The 16,707-nt window shown below is 45.0% G+C and overlaps 1 protein-coding gene across 5 annotated transcripts in view; it reads right to left on the reverse strand.

Moving 5' to 3' along the window:
- Positions 1–16,707, reverse strand: part of RARB (retinoic acid receptor beta) — a 460,352-nt gene that overhangs the window by 95,039 nt on the left and 348,606 nt on the right. For all 5 annotated transcript variants that reach the window (XM_082460769.1, XM_082460771.1, XM_082460773.1 and 2 more), the window contains exon 3: positions 8,036–8,177. In XM_082460769.1, coding sequence (XP_082316895.1) covers positions 8,036–8,177 — 142 coding nt within the window. The remainder of the gene's footprint in view (positions 1–8,035; positions 8,178–16,707) is intronic.

The raw sequence follows: 16,707 nt of genomic DNA on the forward strand, positions 1-16,707 counted from the left end.
TCATAGGAAAAAAAAAAAAATGCTGTGAAATAAACACCGAACAGCATTCTCACACAAAATCAAAGACGTGTTTTGCCTACCCCTCAAAGGCATGGACTATATAAATATAAGCTCAAAGGGAATGTAAAGAGGGTCCTTTGTAAATTAAAAGCCAGTGATTTTGAGAAAGGAAAGAAGAAATAGAAGGGGGTGACAGCCTCAGTACCTTCCCTAACATCTTTTGTTACAGACACGGGTGGAGGGCGCCCAACCTGAAGGCCAGAGGCTCACGGAACCTGGCACATGTCAGAGGCGCCAGGGGCCACAATTCCCCCTTCATCACAGCTCACGAGTCTTGGTTCAGGCTAGTTCTCATCTCCCACTCTCCTCCCCCAAGCCCAGCCTGTCCCGGCACCCCTGCCTTTTGTCTGTGAGCAACTTCACTGACAATGAGACAGGCTGGGACCTGGGACCTGTCTGTCTGTGCTGCAGTGCTTGCACCTGGACAAACTCTGCTCCAGCAACAAAATACAAAGAAACTATGAGGGACTAAAAATAACTGTGTGCATGTCCAGTTGGGGCAAATTATGGACAACAAGATACAAAAAGCCCAAAAAACCCAACTGCCACTTCTGAAGAGCTGGGAGCAAAAGCAGGGCACTGTGCATGCCCCCTGCACACAGCACCACCAAAGGGGCGGGCAGACCACCTAGGGCACCCCTCAGGCCCGACCCCTGGCCAAACCCCTCCCCTCACCCCATATAAGGAACCAGCTCGCCCCCCACTCAGGGGGCAAGTGAGCAAGGGAACCTGTTGCTTGTTCTCACTCCCCTCTGCTGCAGCAGGGGACCCAACAAAGCCTTGCCTGAATTTCTTGTCTGGCCTCTGATCAATTTCTACTGATTGAGGAGGCCAAGAACCTTGGTCGGTATCACCAAGGTTTGGCAAAAGGGAGCCGCAATCCCACCCCCTGTCCGTGTCAGCCTCTCCACCTTCACTGGGCCTTTCGTGCACAGTCACGCAGGACGCCTGCTCAGCTCAACGGTCTCCCCAGCAAACACACTAGAAGATCTGACGTCTTCCAGGAGAGGCAACTGGCAAGAGGCAGCTGACTGACGAAACACTGTTGTCTAAACAGGATGAAAAGCATCAATTCTCACATCACGCCCAGGCTGTCAGTCACCAGTAATGCTCCTCGCATCCAGGTAGAAAACACAGCCCCAGAGAAGGTGCATAACTTGTTCTGGGCCCGGAGCAGAGAAGTGAGTGAGTGACAGCTGAATAGCTATACCCAGAAAGGCTCTGTGACTGACAACTTTTCAGGATGTAAAGCTAGGGAGATGCTGGGTTTGGTCATCTCTTAATACAGCCACATCACTAAGTATTAGAGAAATACAAATCAAAACTACAATGAGGTATCACCTCCCACCGGTCAGAATGGCCACCATCAAAAAGTCTACGAACAGTAAATGCTGGAGAGGGTGTGGAGAAAAGGGAACCCTCTTGCACCGTTGGTGGGAATGTAAATTGGTGCAGCTACTATGGAGGTTCCTTAAAAAACTGAAAATAGAGTTACCATATGATCCAGCAATCCCACGACTGGGCATATACCCAGACAAAACTATAATTCGAAAATATATATGCACCCCAATGTTCACTGCAGCACTGTTTACAATAGCCAAGACATGGAAGCAACCTAAACCTCCATCGACAGAGGAATGGATAAAGAAGATGTGGTACATACATACACTGGAATATTACTCAGCCATAAAAAAGAATGAAATAATGCCATTTGCAGTGACATGGAAGGACCTAGAGATTATCATACTGAGTGAGGTCAGTCAGACAGAGAAAGACAAATACCACCCATCCCTTATATGTGGAATCTAAAAAACGGTACAAATGAACTTATTTACATAACAGAAATAGAGTGACAGATGTAGAAAATAAACTTATGGTTATGGCAGGGGGGCGGGGTAAGCGTGGGGGGAGGGATAAGTTGGGAGACTGGGACTGACACATACACACTACTATATATAAAATAGATAACTAATAAGGATCTGCTGTAGAGCACAGGGAACCAATACTCCACTCTGTAATGGCCCATATGGGAAAAGAGTCTTAAAAAGAGTGGACATGTGTATATGTATAACTGAGTCACTTTGCTGTACACCGGAAACTCACACAACATTGTAAATCAATCATTCTCCAATAAAAAATAAATAAATAAGTAAACAAACCACTTGGCCACTCTAACTTCTCTGAGGAAAGCATTGTGCTAGCTTCGCGGCCTACAAGGTGAGGAAGACAGGATGCTTGCCGTTCAGGAGTTTATAATCAAGCCAGGGAGCCTTGCGCTATAAGCTTGTGGTTCCTGGACGTATGTCCAGAGCCCCGCGGGAGCGCAGGGGGAAGAGTGCATAACTCTGCCGCGAGTGTGGGGTGGGGTCCGGGGGCGGCTTCGAAGAGCAAGTGGCACCTCAGCAGGCTCCTGCAGTTCCTCGGACAAACGAGTGGAAACCCAACCCCGGGGCACAGCCTTTGCCGGAGCGTGCAGGTGTGAGGCTCGCGCGTCCTCAGGCTCCAGGGCAGCTGGAAGCTGGGTGACGGTCCGTCGGAGGAAAGCAGGGGACGGTGGGCGGGGGCGAGCTGGGGGTGAGGTCACCACTGGGGGAGCCCCTGCAAGCCTCGGGCCAAACCCAGCCCTACACCTGCTTTTGTAAATAAAGATGTACTGGGACACAGCCAGATCCTCTTCGTCCATGTATTTTCTATAGCTGTGTTTGTGCTACAGTGGCAGAGTTAAGCAACTGAGACAGAGACCATACGGCCCACAAAGCCGAAACAGTTTCTATTTGACCCTTTTTTAAAAGTCTGAGGATCGCTGGCTGAAAGACCTGAACTATCGCTGGGATTTCCGTAACTGACTCAAATGCGTGTGCTCAGCTCCTGCGGTCTCCAAGCAGCGTGGTCTCAACCGGTCCCTCCCCATCACGGACGTAAGCTCGTCTGCATAGCTCATTGACAATCCCAAATTTTGTGTCTTCATTTACTGTTGATCCTTTTTTTCCTTGTTCATACTTTAGGGCTTTGCTACACACTTTCCTTCCCTGACACGGTTACAAGCCTCCCACCCGCCAGCAGAAGCTCATCACTCAACTTGGGAGTCGTGTTACTTCCTTTGCTTCCTCCCCAAGTTCTTCATAGATTTTTTGTACTGCTTTTAGAATGCAGCTGAAAATCGATTTTTTTCCCCTTACTGTTACCGCTTTCAAATCCCATGGTCTGACAAAGAGCTACTCCTCCGCAAAAAAGGTTCCCCTACTGTACAAAGCCCTTGGAAAATATAAGGCATACCCACCAGCATTTATAGAACAGAAAAATGAAGAAATAATCATGCTTTGCTGACGGGACACACAAGAAAGGATTTCTTTTACCAGTACATCCCCTTATACTTTTAAAACCAAATTTGATCTATGAAAATTAAATTTGCACATGATTTTCCAGGGCGTACATCTCTAATATGTGGCAAGGAGTGTAATTATTGTTTTATTAACCACTGGCAATAAAACCCAGAGTTTTCAAGGCTGCCTTTTACGGCATGCAGTATATATATTGCTCCCTGGGCCCAGATCCCAGGGCTGCGCCTTACCAACCGTGTTACCTTGAGTAAGTTAACCTCTCTGTGTCTCAGCTTCCACATTTTGCTGGAAAGGAGGGAGAGAGGAATTACAACTAACCTACCTTACAGGGTTGTTATGAGGATCAAATGGTATGAAGTATTACAAGAGGTTAATGCAGTGCCTGGCCCATAGAAAACACCGCGTCTATGTTAGCTGCTACCATGGGATGATTCTCAGGTTTCTTTCTTGCTTTTCCCCCGCAGCATAAAGAATAAGAACGTACTGGGAACAGCGCTGTGAGACGACATTTCGTGGGGAACATGAAGTCGTTTCTGCCTCCTGACTTTCTGGTTTCCCACCGAGAAACACTTCTTCCACACCCTTGGCTCTTGTGGTTTGGGTGGGGTCCGGGGCTGGGCACACGATCCAAAACTAGCCAATCACCGTATTCAGCCCCCAACACCCCAAAGTCCTGCATTCACAGAGGTTCTGAGGCTCTCTCTTTCTGCCGGGCAGGCTATTGGTTGGCCAACTTTATCAGCCATTTGGAAAATCTTCCCAGAAACAAAACCAACACAGCAAAAAAAAAAAAAAAAACCCCAAAAAACAGCTATGAGAGATGAAGAGGAACGATGAGAATGCCCCCAAAACAAATGTGAGCCTTTGGATCCAGTCGTGTAATCCAGTTACGTGTGGTGATTTTTTAGCTTATGTCAGGTTGGAGCTGGGTTTTCTGTCCCTTGCGTCCAAAGGGTTCTGATACATACTCGTGAAACGACATGACCTCTGGCCCCAGTGGAATGCAAACCTTGCTAATCTTGGTGCTGCAAAGGAAGCATGGCAAGCAGAGGTGGCAGACCTGAATTGTAAGCTTGGTTCTGTCTTTAGCCAGTTGCGGATTTGCTGGGAAAAGCGTTTCATCTCTCTGCATCCTGGTATACTCGTATGTCAAAGGAGAGAGGTGAGTGAAAATCAATCTCTAAGATCCGTTTTCAGCTCCACCATCCTATGAGTCTCTGTTATTCCTGGGTTTGTTTCAGTGGTGGGTACTGTGGTATAACTGATTAGTGATTCTCATATTTTCCTGCTTCCTTCTGTTTCAACTTTTAAAATCTTCTATTAGACTCTCAGTCACTATACTCCAAGTGTATATTTCTTCCCCTTCAGTTTCCTTCTGAAGAAAATATATTTATTTTTGTTCACTTGGGCATAATGATCCCATTTTCTTCCCATTTCTGTATTTTTAAACCTAATTAAGGTGATAAGTTCCTTGAGGGTTGAAACTAGAGTTCTCCTGTGGGTGTAAACATTATTTTTCTAAATTGGCAACCAAGCTTCCAGTTTTTACGGAGAAGCAGGATATGGGTTTTAAGTAATGAAAGCAGGAAATGGGTCTCCAGCCCAGGCAAAATAAATGCAAAAGTACTGATTCACCCTGGGTCCACATCTGGCTTACTCACTTATAATTGTAGCCTGAGCTCGAATTCTGCCCCAGAACTGCAGTGTGATGTCCACATCTGCAGAACGTCGGGCCACAACTGGGGAGTCAGGGGATCATCCTGTGAGTCTCGCTTACGCATATGAATAACTTGCCTATTTCAGGGCAATATCATGCTTTTCTCATTAGTGCTAGGGTTTGGGGCCTGAGCCGAGTAAAGATTAGCTTCAAAGCTTCGCATTCATGGATTTTTTTTTAAAAAGGTTTTTAAAATAACATTTATTTCTTAAAAGTTAACCTGTGCATAATAGGAAACCAAAAAACACAAGAAGCAAAACACAAAGTCATCCGTAATCCCGAGCAGTTTACCGTTTGACGTGTCCTTCTAGGTCTCGTTTCTGTATTTACACAACTAAGCATCCATTTTTATGTAATTAAGATCACACAGTTAGGTATCATGCTTTTTCACACACCATGAATATTTACCATTTCCAAGTCCCAAAGCTATGAGTACTTTGATAACCAAGAATGTACTACACCAACTCAATCTGGAAGGAAAAAGTCATTCAGTAGCTCTAAAGTTTGGAGGGGATCAAAGGAACTGGCTGAGATGCGGGCAACAGGACCACCTGGAGGAGGTGACCCTCCCAGAAGGGACGGCATACCCAGCATGCATCCCTGTCTGGTGACCCCATGCTTGCTCATCGGGACCTTAATTATGAATAAGACCCCAGCCTCAACTGCCTTCATGAGTCCTTGGCAGAGAGAAGCAAACCATCCGGAGGCAGAGGTTCCAGGGGTGGTTGGTTCGGCAGCTCAGGGATGCCAGTCAGGGCCCGAGTTCTGTCTGTCTTTCCACTCTTCCATCCACAGAGCCTGCTCTGTCCTATAGCTGAGCTCCCTTGGGGCTGGAGAACACTTGCATCTCCTTGTTCACACGCGTCAGAAGGCAGGACACTTCTGCCCCAATATTCTAAGCATGAGTCTTTTGTTTTAGTAATTTTATTTTGATACAATTTCAAATTTGCTCAAAAGTTGCAAGAATAGTACAAGAAACTCCTTCACTGTGTATCCCTTCACTCAGATTCATAAGTCTTAATATCCTGCCACATTTTCTTCCTCTCTTTCATTCTCTCTCTCTCCACACACACACACACACACACACACACACACACACACACACACACCCCTGTTGGACCATGGGGAGTTAGTGGCATATATCAAGAATAAGAACGTTGTCTTATGCAACAATAGCACAATGGTCAAAGTCAGGACATGCAAAGTTGATTCAATGTGATATTCTAATTGACAACCTATACTCGAATTTCAGTAACTGTCCCAATAATGCCCTTCATAGGTAGCTTTCCTCCACTGCAGGACCATCAGGACCATGCCTTGCACTTAGCTGTCATGTCTCAGCCTGTCTGTCTTTCATAATCTTGGCAATTCTGAATTTTAGCTTAGTTTTGTTTTTTTAATTGGGTTATTTCCTTTCTCATCATTGAATTTTCAGAGGTTTTCCATATTCTACGTGTAAGTCCTTAGCAGATACGTGATTTGTGAATATTTTCTCCTCGTCTGTGGCTTGGCTTGTCATTAATTTCACAGTGTCATTTGAACAGCAGACATTTTCTGATTTTGATGAAGTCTGATTTACCATTTTTTTCCTGTCATGGGTCATGAGCGTGAGTCTTGAACTCATTCTCCCTGGACCAGCCTAGGTTACATGTTCGCCATGAACCAATGACTGTGGCTGGGACAGGTTATTACTGATTGGCTTGAGTCAAATGAATGGATCCAACCCTGATGTCTTCCCTGAGGAGTAGAAACCCAAGACGCAGAAAAGCCTATGTAAACCCCGGGCAGAGCTCGGAAAGGTGAGGGGCAGGAAAGACACTGGGCAGGCCACCAAGAAACATCCCAAGTCAGAGCTCCCAGCAGAGCTACTGTCGGCCAGCTACGCACTCTCAGGGCAGCCCTGCCCGGCTCCAGGGGCCTCGCTCCCATGGCCACACGTCCCAGCTCCAAAATCCAAGAGCTTCTGACCCACATAAAGCCTTCAAACCCCACTGTCGGATTGTGGCTTTTCGTCCCACTCTCATAGGGGTCAGTGGGTGTGGCTTAGCATCTCCAGGGCCCCTCAGAGCCCCTCGCCCAGTGCCCCACTCAGATCCTCAAGTGTCGGGACGCAGTGGGGGCAGGTGGGCAGCGATTCCACTGAGCGCCCAACCAGGCACACATCCCTGCGTCTTCCTTACACCTGCCTGAGCCCGGCCACGCGCCTGGCACGTTCTTGTTCCCTTCGTGATCTTTTGGTGCTGTATGTACTCTGCCTGTATACGTACTCTGCATGTATAATTCAAAGCCCCACAAGCAGATGATTACGGACCACTCATTTTTAATCTATTCAAATGTTCTCTTCTAAATTAAGTGTATAATTGTTTGGAGGGGTGGGGCTGAATCGAGTTTGGAAAAATGCCAACGTGCCAAGTTTCTAAATGTTTCTTCGACAGCAAAAGTTTTACACTCCCTCCCCTCTGAAAAAGGATACATTATTACCACGGTTGATGGACCCTCTGAAAAAGGGTACATTATCACCACATGCCTCTCGCCACGTTTTATTCTCATCAACACAGGCAAAGCTCTTTATTCCTACTGTCGAGATGGGGAAACAGAGTCTCCATGTGGCTCTAGGACCAGTTACCAGTGGCTCAGAGACACAGAGCTGGTTAGTAACCGCTCTGGAATACAAGCCTGCTGTCCACGACACCCAGCTCCTGCCTTTTCACCAACTGCCACTCAGATTGTATCTGAAAATCCCCACAGTTATTGTATTTCCATGTCATCTCTGTTGACACCTACCCTTGGCAAACTATCATTCGTGTCATGTCTGAATTCCACACGCTGATGTCCTCCACGACTTGATTTTGGAGGCTGAGCAATCATATTTATAGATAAGGCAAAGAGGAAAAAATTTTTTTGAGACTCCACTTACATTCTTTGGACATTCCCACTTCAAAGCACTTCTGGAGTCGACAGTACTGGCATCGATTCCTGGTGACTTTATTAATAACACAGTTCTTATCTCGGTGACAAGTGTAAATCATGTTCTTCTGAATACTTCTGCGGAAAAACCCCTGCAAGCAACCAAGAAGATGAGAAAATTAAGCAAAACTACTGAGCTTCGTGAGAAATCAAAGCCAACCTTATCAATGCATTGACTGCTCGTTCTGAGTAATGAAGTGAGGGCAGCAGAAAAGTTAACTTATTTAAGCCTTAAAATCCTTGTGAAATATGAATAGTCAGTTCTCTCCCTTTGCTGCAAGCCAGAAAGCCCCTTTGAATCAAAACTGGACTTGACCGTTATTATCTTGCTAAAAGAAAATGAATACCAAGCGAATTCACTTGCAAAACATAATGCAGAGCTGGGTTCACTCCAAACACGCTTAACTTCCTAAGTGGCTCCCTTGCTGGCCAGAATGATATCAGGTGAATCCACTGTCACGAAAGCCAATAGAAGAAGCATTCCACTTGCAGAAGAAATTATGTGCTTCGTGAAAGAATTAGGTCTTTCCAATGGAGTCTTCTCCAAATGCTTTTACATATTTAGCTCTCGTGATAATATTCAAAACACGATTTAATTTGCGAAGTGTTTAGAAAAATATTATCCAAGATTGGAAACAAGGCAGAAAAATGATTGTCTGCTCATTTAATGGCATGTGAGAGCTGTGATGTCCAGTACGGTAGCTACTAATCACGCGTGGCTATTTATATCAGAATTAATGAAAATTAAATAAAATTAGTATGATAATCTCCAGGTCCATCCATGTTGCTGCAAATGGCATTATTTCGTTCTTTCTAAAGGCTAATATTGCACTTTATGTATGTACCGTATCGTCTTTATCCATTCACCCGTGGATGGACGTTTAGGTTGCTTCCATGTCTTGGCTACTGTAAACAGCGCTGCAATGAACATTGGGGTGCACGTATCCTTTCAAACCATGTTTTTCTCCAGATACACGCCCAGGAGTGGGACTGCTGGATCATATGGCAGCTCTATTTTTAGTTGTTTTTTTTTTTTTAAGGCACCTCCATACTGTTCTCCATAGTGGCTGCACCAATTTACATTCCCACCAACAGTGTAGGAGGGTTCCCTTTTCTCCACACCCTCTGCAGCATTTACTATTGGCAGATTTTTTGACGATGGCCATTCTGACCCATGTGAGGTGATACCTCATGGTAGTTTGATTTGCATTTCTCTAATAACTAGTGATGCTGAGCATCTTTTCATGCGCCCCTTTGGCCATCTGTATGTCTTCTTTGGAGAAATGTCTATGTAGGTCTTCTGCCCACTTTTTGATTGGGTTGTTTGTGTTTTGTGTTTTTTTTTGGATATTGACCTTCATGAGCTGCTTGTAAATTCTGGAGATTAATCCCTTCAAGTGCTCAACAGCCACACATGTGCAGGGGCTACCACACTGGGCAGCACATGTACAGAATATTTCCATCATTGCAGGAAGTTCCCTCGGGCAATGCATACGCCGCAATGACTGACAAACTTAACCGAGTCATCTAACGGTCTCGGGAAATGTAACTTCCTTTGACTTACTGTTTATTATTGACTGGACCTTGACACTGTAAAGACTGTAGAAGACTGGTAACTTATAAATCATATGTGCCTAATATAGGTGCAAAGATTCCTGCCTGGTTGAAATATAACCAAAGATTATTGTTTTATTGCCTTGTAGGACATTAAGCAGTTGGGTCTAACTTTGCCACCTTATTCCAGCATTCTTTTTTCCAATCACCCTATCTGTCTGTCTGCCTCCCTCCCTCCCTACCTATTTTTTTCATATCCTTCTTTGAACCAGCTTTGTCATCTGACTGTTTCCCTCATTAATGAGTGAAATAAGTCTTCAACATGTGCTTACTGCATATTTGAATAAGTATTGGTTTTTAACTTTTGGAAAGTTATATTTTGACTGAAGAAGCAATTTATCCTGATTTTTTTGGAAACACTGATGAAACAAATCAGACTTCAGGCTCCACGAGCACAGGGTCTCCCCCCAGCTTCTCCTCTCTGCTTACCCATCTCCCCACACAGCTTTGCAGAGAACGGAAAATTAAGTGGTGCTTGTTGACACACAGATGAATGAAGAGTGAGTGACGGGTAAACCTGCTGTCTTTTCTAATCGCCCAACAAAAACCTCTACGCTGCTAGGAGTATTACAAGCAAGGAGTTTTACCTTATCAATTGTGATGTGACTTTTACCTCCATTAGTAACAATTCTCTTGAGTGTGGGAGGCACACCATCCACCGCCTTGAACAGCAAACGAGATTTGCCATCTGAGTTCAACTTTCCCTGTAGTACATTACCACCCCAGGAGCCAGAACTAAAGACCTTCAAAGCTAAAGCACATTAGCAAAGAAAGCTCACGTAACACACATTGTTTAGGATATTTACGTGGGCACCCTAGGATTTTGACATCTAAAAAAACATATTTTTACTGGCATGCTTCGACTGTAAACGCCTGGAAATCTTGTTTAAGGTTGCAACTCCTCTCACATCCCAGACACACACATTTTCCAAGAAAACGTAGTTTATTTTTGTACCTCTGGAGCTACAAATATGCTCAGAATCTAAAATAACAGGTTATAAACACTCTGAAGCTCTAAGAGAATCTGTGCACTGTGGTCACCTCAAACATATTTTTTCCTGCAAAGAATACCTACAGGACACTCTTGGCTGCCAGACGTACAAACTCAACTGACAGAAACGTCACTGCTCTCCCGTCAAGTAACACTGACACATGGAAGATCCGGTCTTTGTGCAGGTGTGAAGCAAGTGAGGTAGGGACCAAGGTGACCTCCTCCACTTATTACAAACTGAATAAGCAGTTCAGCAAGTTCTTAGCGAGTGAGCACAAAGGAGCGGAAACCAATCTCCTGACACCCAGACGAAAGAAGAAGAGAGAATTAAGAACTTTATATGTCACTAATTATGCAGTCAGCGTGGTTCAGGAACAATGACAGCAGAAACTAAATAGGCCTTCTTGGTTTTCCAAATCAGAGTTTGGGCTGGATTTCAGGAGAAGGTCTAAGTTTCAGTAAATCATTTCCACCAGGGTAGAATACTTGCTGACTAAAATGTATGCTGTGAGGTATTTTTATTCATGGGCTGGGTAAACAGAAATGCCCTCTGAGGCCAAAGAGAGGTTTGCATTGTCCAAACCCCCCTCCTCCGCAGTAGCTACTGTGAACCGTTCTGTAAACCTCGTTTCCACTGCTTGGAGGACCTCGTGCGTGCGTGCGTGCGTGTGGCACCATAGCCCGTGTCACCAAAATTTTATCTACTTAATGTTTTATTTAGGTTGATTCTTCTTTATTTTTTATTTAAAGATTTGTTTTGATGTGGACCATTTTTTTAAAGTCTTTACTGAATTTGTTACGATATTGCTTCAGTTTATGTTTTGGTTTTTTGGCCCCGAGGCATGCGGGATCCTAGCTCCCCGACCAGGGATCGAACCCGCACCCCCTACAGTGGAAGGCTAAGTCCCAACCACTGGACCACCAGGGAAGTCCCTCTTCTTTTATTTTTTTTAAAATTTTATTATTATTTTTTTTAATGTTATTTCTTTTTTTTTAATTAATTTATTTATTTTTGGCTGTGTTGGGTCTTCGTTTCTGTGCGAGGGCTTTCTCTAGTTGTGGCAAGCGGGGGCCACTCTTCATCGTGGTGCGCGGGCCTCTCACTGTCGCGGCCTCTCTTGTTGCGGAGCACAGGCTCCAGACGCGCAGGCTCAGTAGTTGTGGCTCACGGGCCTAGTCGCTCCGCGGCATGTGGGATCTTCCCAGACCAGGGCTCGAACCCGTGTCCCCTGCATTAGCAGGCAGATTCTCAACCACTGCGCCACCAGGGAAGCCCTCTTCTTTTATTTGTAACATTATTTAAAATGGAAACCTTTAACCTCTGGCTCAATTTGAATACCAGCACCAACTGTCAATATGAGAAGGCATTCATAAAATAAATAAAATGAAGTCGAACAAAACAATAACCAGATGCGATTTCACTCTCGCTGGATCCTGGTTCTGCTAAACCTCATTCCTGGCTGAAAGGGAAAGGAGCAAGACTTAGGTACAGATCAGCACTGACTTGAGGCTTCTCCTGAGGAATTCAGAGAAAATAAACATGTTTCTCACTATGTGATTCAATGAGGTTTAAAGCCATGAATCTGTCCCACCTAAAAGTGGGAGCCTCGTAATTTGGGAATCAAAACTGTATCCCAAAGTTGTTATATGTAATGAGCTTTAGAAGTACTGAGTTCAAACAGAAAACAGACTCACAGACTTTGAAAATAAACTTCTGGTTACCAAAGGAGAAAGAGGGGAGGGAGGGATAAATTGGGAGTTTGGGATTAACATACGCACACTACTGTATATAAAATAGATAAACAACAAGGACCTACTGTATAGCACAGGGAACTCTACTCAATATTCCATAATAACCTACATGGGAACAGAATCTGAAAAAGAATGGATATATGTATATGTATAACTGAATCACTGTGCTGTACACCTGAAACTAACTCCAATATAAAATAAAAATTAAGTTAAAAAAAATTTTTAAGTGGAAAAAAAAAAAAGGTTTCCATCAAAGCAAAGTACCGAGTGCAAGTGTGATAGTTCTTGCAGCTAGGAGATGGGTAGAGTCACATCTGCAGGAGGAAAGACTGAAAAGCTGAGCAAGTACAGATGAAGGATTTGGTCCTCTTTGGAGGAGCAGCCCCACGGGAGAGAGGGGGCAGGAGGGTGCGGTGGGAGAGTCCTGGAAGGGAAGGAGAGGGGCGGGCTTGGAGAGTCACAGCCTCGGGGCTAGGCGCACTCACGCACTACCTCCTGAGGGCGGGGCTGGAGGCTTACTGCCAAGACCCTTCCCAGCTGTACCTTTCTGGGACTCCAAGTGTGTCCTCGCACCAGGGAGTGACAAGTTGGGATGGCTTGAGGGTGAGGATGAGGGGGCTTCTGTGGGCAAAGAAAATGGCCAAGGAGGATGTCTGAAGACAAAGGAAGGAGAGACCGTCCACCTGTAGGGGTGACAACTGCGATTTCTTCAGACTCACAGACACAGAGATCAGGCTGGTGGTTGCCAAGGGGGAGGGGGTTGGGGGAGGGATGGAGTGGGAGGCTGGGGATTAGCAGATGGAAGCTATTATGTACGGATTGGATAAACAACAAGGTCCTACTGTAGAGCACCGGAGCTATATTCAATATCCTGGGATAAACCATCATGGAAAGGAATATGAAAAAGAATGTATATATGTGTATAACTGAGTCACTTTGCTGTACAGCAGAAATTAACACACAACATTGTAAATCAACTCTACTTCAATAAAAAAATTGAAAGAAACAAAAACAACTGCGATTTGTTGGGACTAGCCTGGGGCTTAAAAGACACCAACAAGAGGGCTTTCAGACGGTGTCACCTTTATCTTGGAACAGAGACCTCACCGCACCTCTGTGGGGACCTGGGGCAGGTGTCTGTGACCAGATGGAGGCTGGAGTGTCGTCAATCCTGGCTCATGGTTGCTGGTCATCAGGAAGTCTGAGGGCCTGGTTTTCTGACACCAAGTCTAGGGTTGCTGGTGCCACGAGTTTCCTCTTTCACTTTCCAGAAACATCCTTTTTTCCCAGTAAACACAGAAAACTTCTATCAGGTCTTGAAGATGTTATGTCACCTCACCCAGGAAGCCTTCTCTGACTGATCCAAGCACACAGGAATGCTTCCTCTTCTAGATAACCTTGGGCTTTTGCTTTTCCTTCTACATCACACCTATCTGAGTATGATATTTAAAATATTAATCAACAGTACCATCTACTTCAGAGGTTACATGGCCATCGTGGGGGAAGTCCAGTCTGTGGCCAGCAGTCACAGCCTCAGGAGTCCCGTGGGCTTCAGAGATTTCCACCACTGGGTGTCACAGAAGCACCACCAAGTGCGACATCTTTCTTGCTGGGATTCCAGCCTCCCCGACAGGGGACAAGGAGGGGCATGGGGGCCGGCTCCATAGAACTAGGGTGGACAAGATGGGGACTCCCCGGTGACTTCATGCGTCTTCCCTGGACTCACCACAGTGGACTTGGGTGGAAGGAGACAAAGACTGAAGGCGATGGTTAGTCAACAACTGGTAGGAACATAGTTCAATATTTCAGCACCTACTACAAATGGATTGGTACAAATCAACTGCATATCCCCAGGACCGGGACAGAACCTGACACATGGCAGATATCCAACAAACAGCTGTCGATTGAACGAATGAACAATGGGCATCCTCAGCTATGAACGGAGCCAGAGTGATAGTCCTGGATGAACTATACCTTAATTCCACAAAACATTCCTCAATGATAATGTATTCCCTGAGGATGATATTATCTGTACTTAGGGAAGGAAGCATCCAGATTTCCCTGAGGTTAGTAGAAGACCCACTGATTTGAGTTGTAATCAGGTCAGTCAATCAGGACTTCTGTTGGTTAGCCATGATTTGTGTTGGTTAATCTGTTAATTAACTTTTGTTGGTTAACTGCTAACTTGGTGAAACCTGCCTTCTGCTGTCTAATCATGGCTCCTGCAGCTTATGCGTGACTTTTATTGTTTGAGATCGCCAAAGCAAGTGACACAATTAATGCTCAATTAATGCTCTAATTACCTAGATCAGGAAGCTAGACCTGGGGCTTCCCTGGTGGCGCAGTGGTTGGGAATCTGCCTGCTAATGCAGGGGACACGGGTTCGAGCCCTGGTCTGGGAAGATCCCACGTGCCGCAGAGCAACTGGGTCCGTGAGCCACAACTACTGAGCCTGCGCGTCTGGAGCCTGTGCTCTGCAACAAGAGAGGCCGCGATAGTGAGAGGCCCGCGCACCGCGATGAAGAGTGGCCCCCGCTTGCCGCAACTAGAGAAAGCCCTCGCACAGAAACGAAGACCCAACACAGCCAAAAATAAATATTAAAAAAAAAAAAAAAAGAAGCTAGACCTGCATCACAAACTGGGTCAAGTGTTTTCTAACCACGGGTTTTTCAACCTTTCTTACCTCATAGGCTCTTCTACTCTTGCTATCAAAGAACTGGCGTCCAACCAAAAAGAAAAAAAAATACTCACTTGGTGGAGAAGTCTACATAGGCTTTAGAGCCATTTGCAAGCCATTTGCTTCGCATCACGGCAATAACCATGGAATGCCCACATCCTGCTCAGAACTCTTTTGTCTCCCCTTGGGGATATGAGGTGCCATTGTTCTAACTAACGTACTATCTACGGGACAGAAACAATCCTCAATCAGAAGGAACGGTATCTGTCTCTGTAAACCTAAATATCCTCCTATACGTAACTACTTACCATTCGTAATTCCCTTGATGGACTAGTCAGATGTCCCAAATCTAAACAGGACATGGAGAAAAGTGACTCATCTCACTCCTTCTTCATATTTTGATATGACATTAAGTTGGGCCTCCTTCTCTCCTCTCATGCTCTCAAATCATTGCTCCGATTCTCATCATTTTTTCTCCCATTCATGGGCCCTGTTTCACCTTGTAGTTTTCAGATATCATCACATATAATAACTTTCACCCTCTCCCAAAGGGGGTGATTTTTTGGTTGGTTCAGATAGTGGGCTAGTGGTTAAGAATTAGGCTTTAAAATATGTTTGTGAGGGGGCTTCCCTGGTGGCGCAGTGGTTGAGAGTCTGCCTGCCAATGCAGGGGACACGGGTTCGAGCCCTGGTCTGGGAAGATCCCACATGCCGCAGAGCAATTGGGCCCGTGAGCCACAGCTGCTGAGCCTGCGCGTCTGGAGCCTGTGCTCCGCAACAGGAGAGGCCGCGATAGTGAGAGGCCCGCGCACCGCGATGAAGAGTGGCCCCCGCTTGCCGCAACTGGAGAAAGCCCTTGCACAGAAACGAAGACCCAACACAGCCGTAAATAAATAAATTAATTAATTTAAAAAAAAATGTTTGTGAAAAATAATTGCCTGGGGACTTCCCTGGCGGCCCAGTGGTTAAGACTCTGTGCTTCCACTGCAGCAGGCACAGGTCTGATCCCTGGTCAGGGAACCAAGATCCTTCAAGCCGCACGGAAAAAAAAAAAAAAAAAAAAAATTGCCTGTAGTTTGTCTATTATGTATAATTATAAATAATATCTTGCCTTACAGAAATGGAGTGGGGCTGAGATTTTTTTAAATTAATTTTTATTGGAGTATAGTTGATTTACAATGTTGTGTTAGTTTCAGGTGTACAGCAAAGTGAATCAGTTATACATATACATATATCCACTCTTTTTTAGATTCTTTTCCCATATAGGTTATTACAGAGTATTGAGTAGAGTTCCCTGTGCTATACAGTAGGTCCTTATTAGTTATCTATTCTATATATAGTAGTGTGTATATGTCAATCCCAGTCTCCCAATTTATCTCTCCCACCCCTTTCCCCACTGGTAACCATAAGTTTGTTTTCTATATCTGTGACTCTATTTCTGTTTTGTAAATAAGTTCATTTGTATCCTTTTTTTAGATTCCACATATAAATGATATCATATGATATTTGTCTTTCTCTGTCTGACTTACTTCACTTAGTATGATAATCTCTAGGTCCATCCAAGTGGCCACAAATGGCATTATTTCGT

This window comes from Balaenoptera physalus (assembly GCF_965194825.1).
Source record: "Balaenoptera physalus genome assembly, chromosome: 4".
NCBI classification, from domain to species: Eukaryota; Metazoa; Chordata; class Mammalia; order Artiodactyla; family Balaenopteridae; genus Balaenoptera; species Balaenoptera physalus.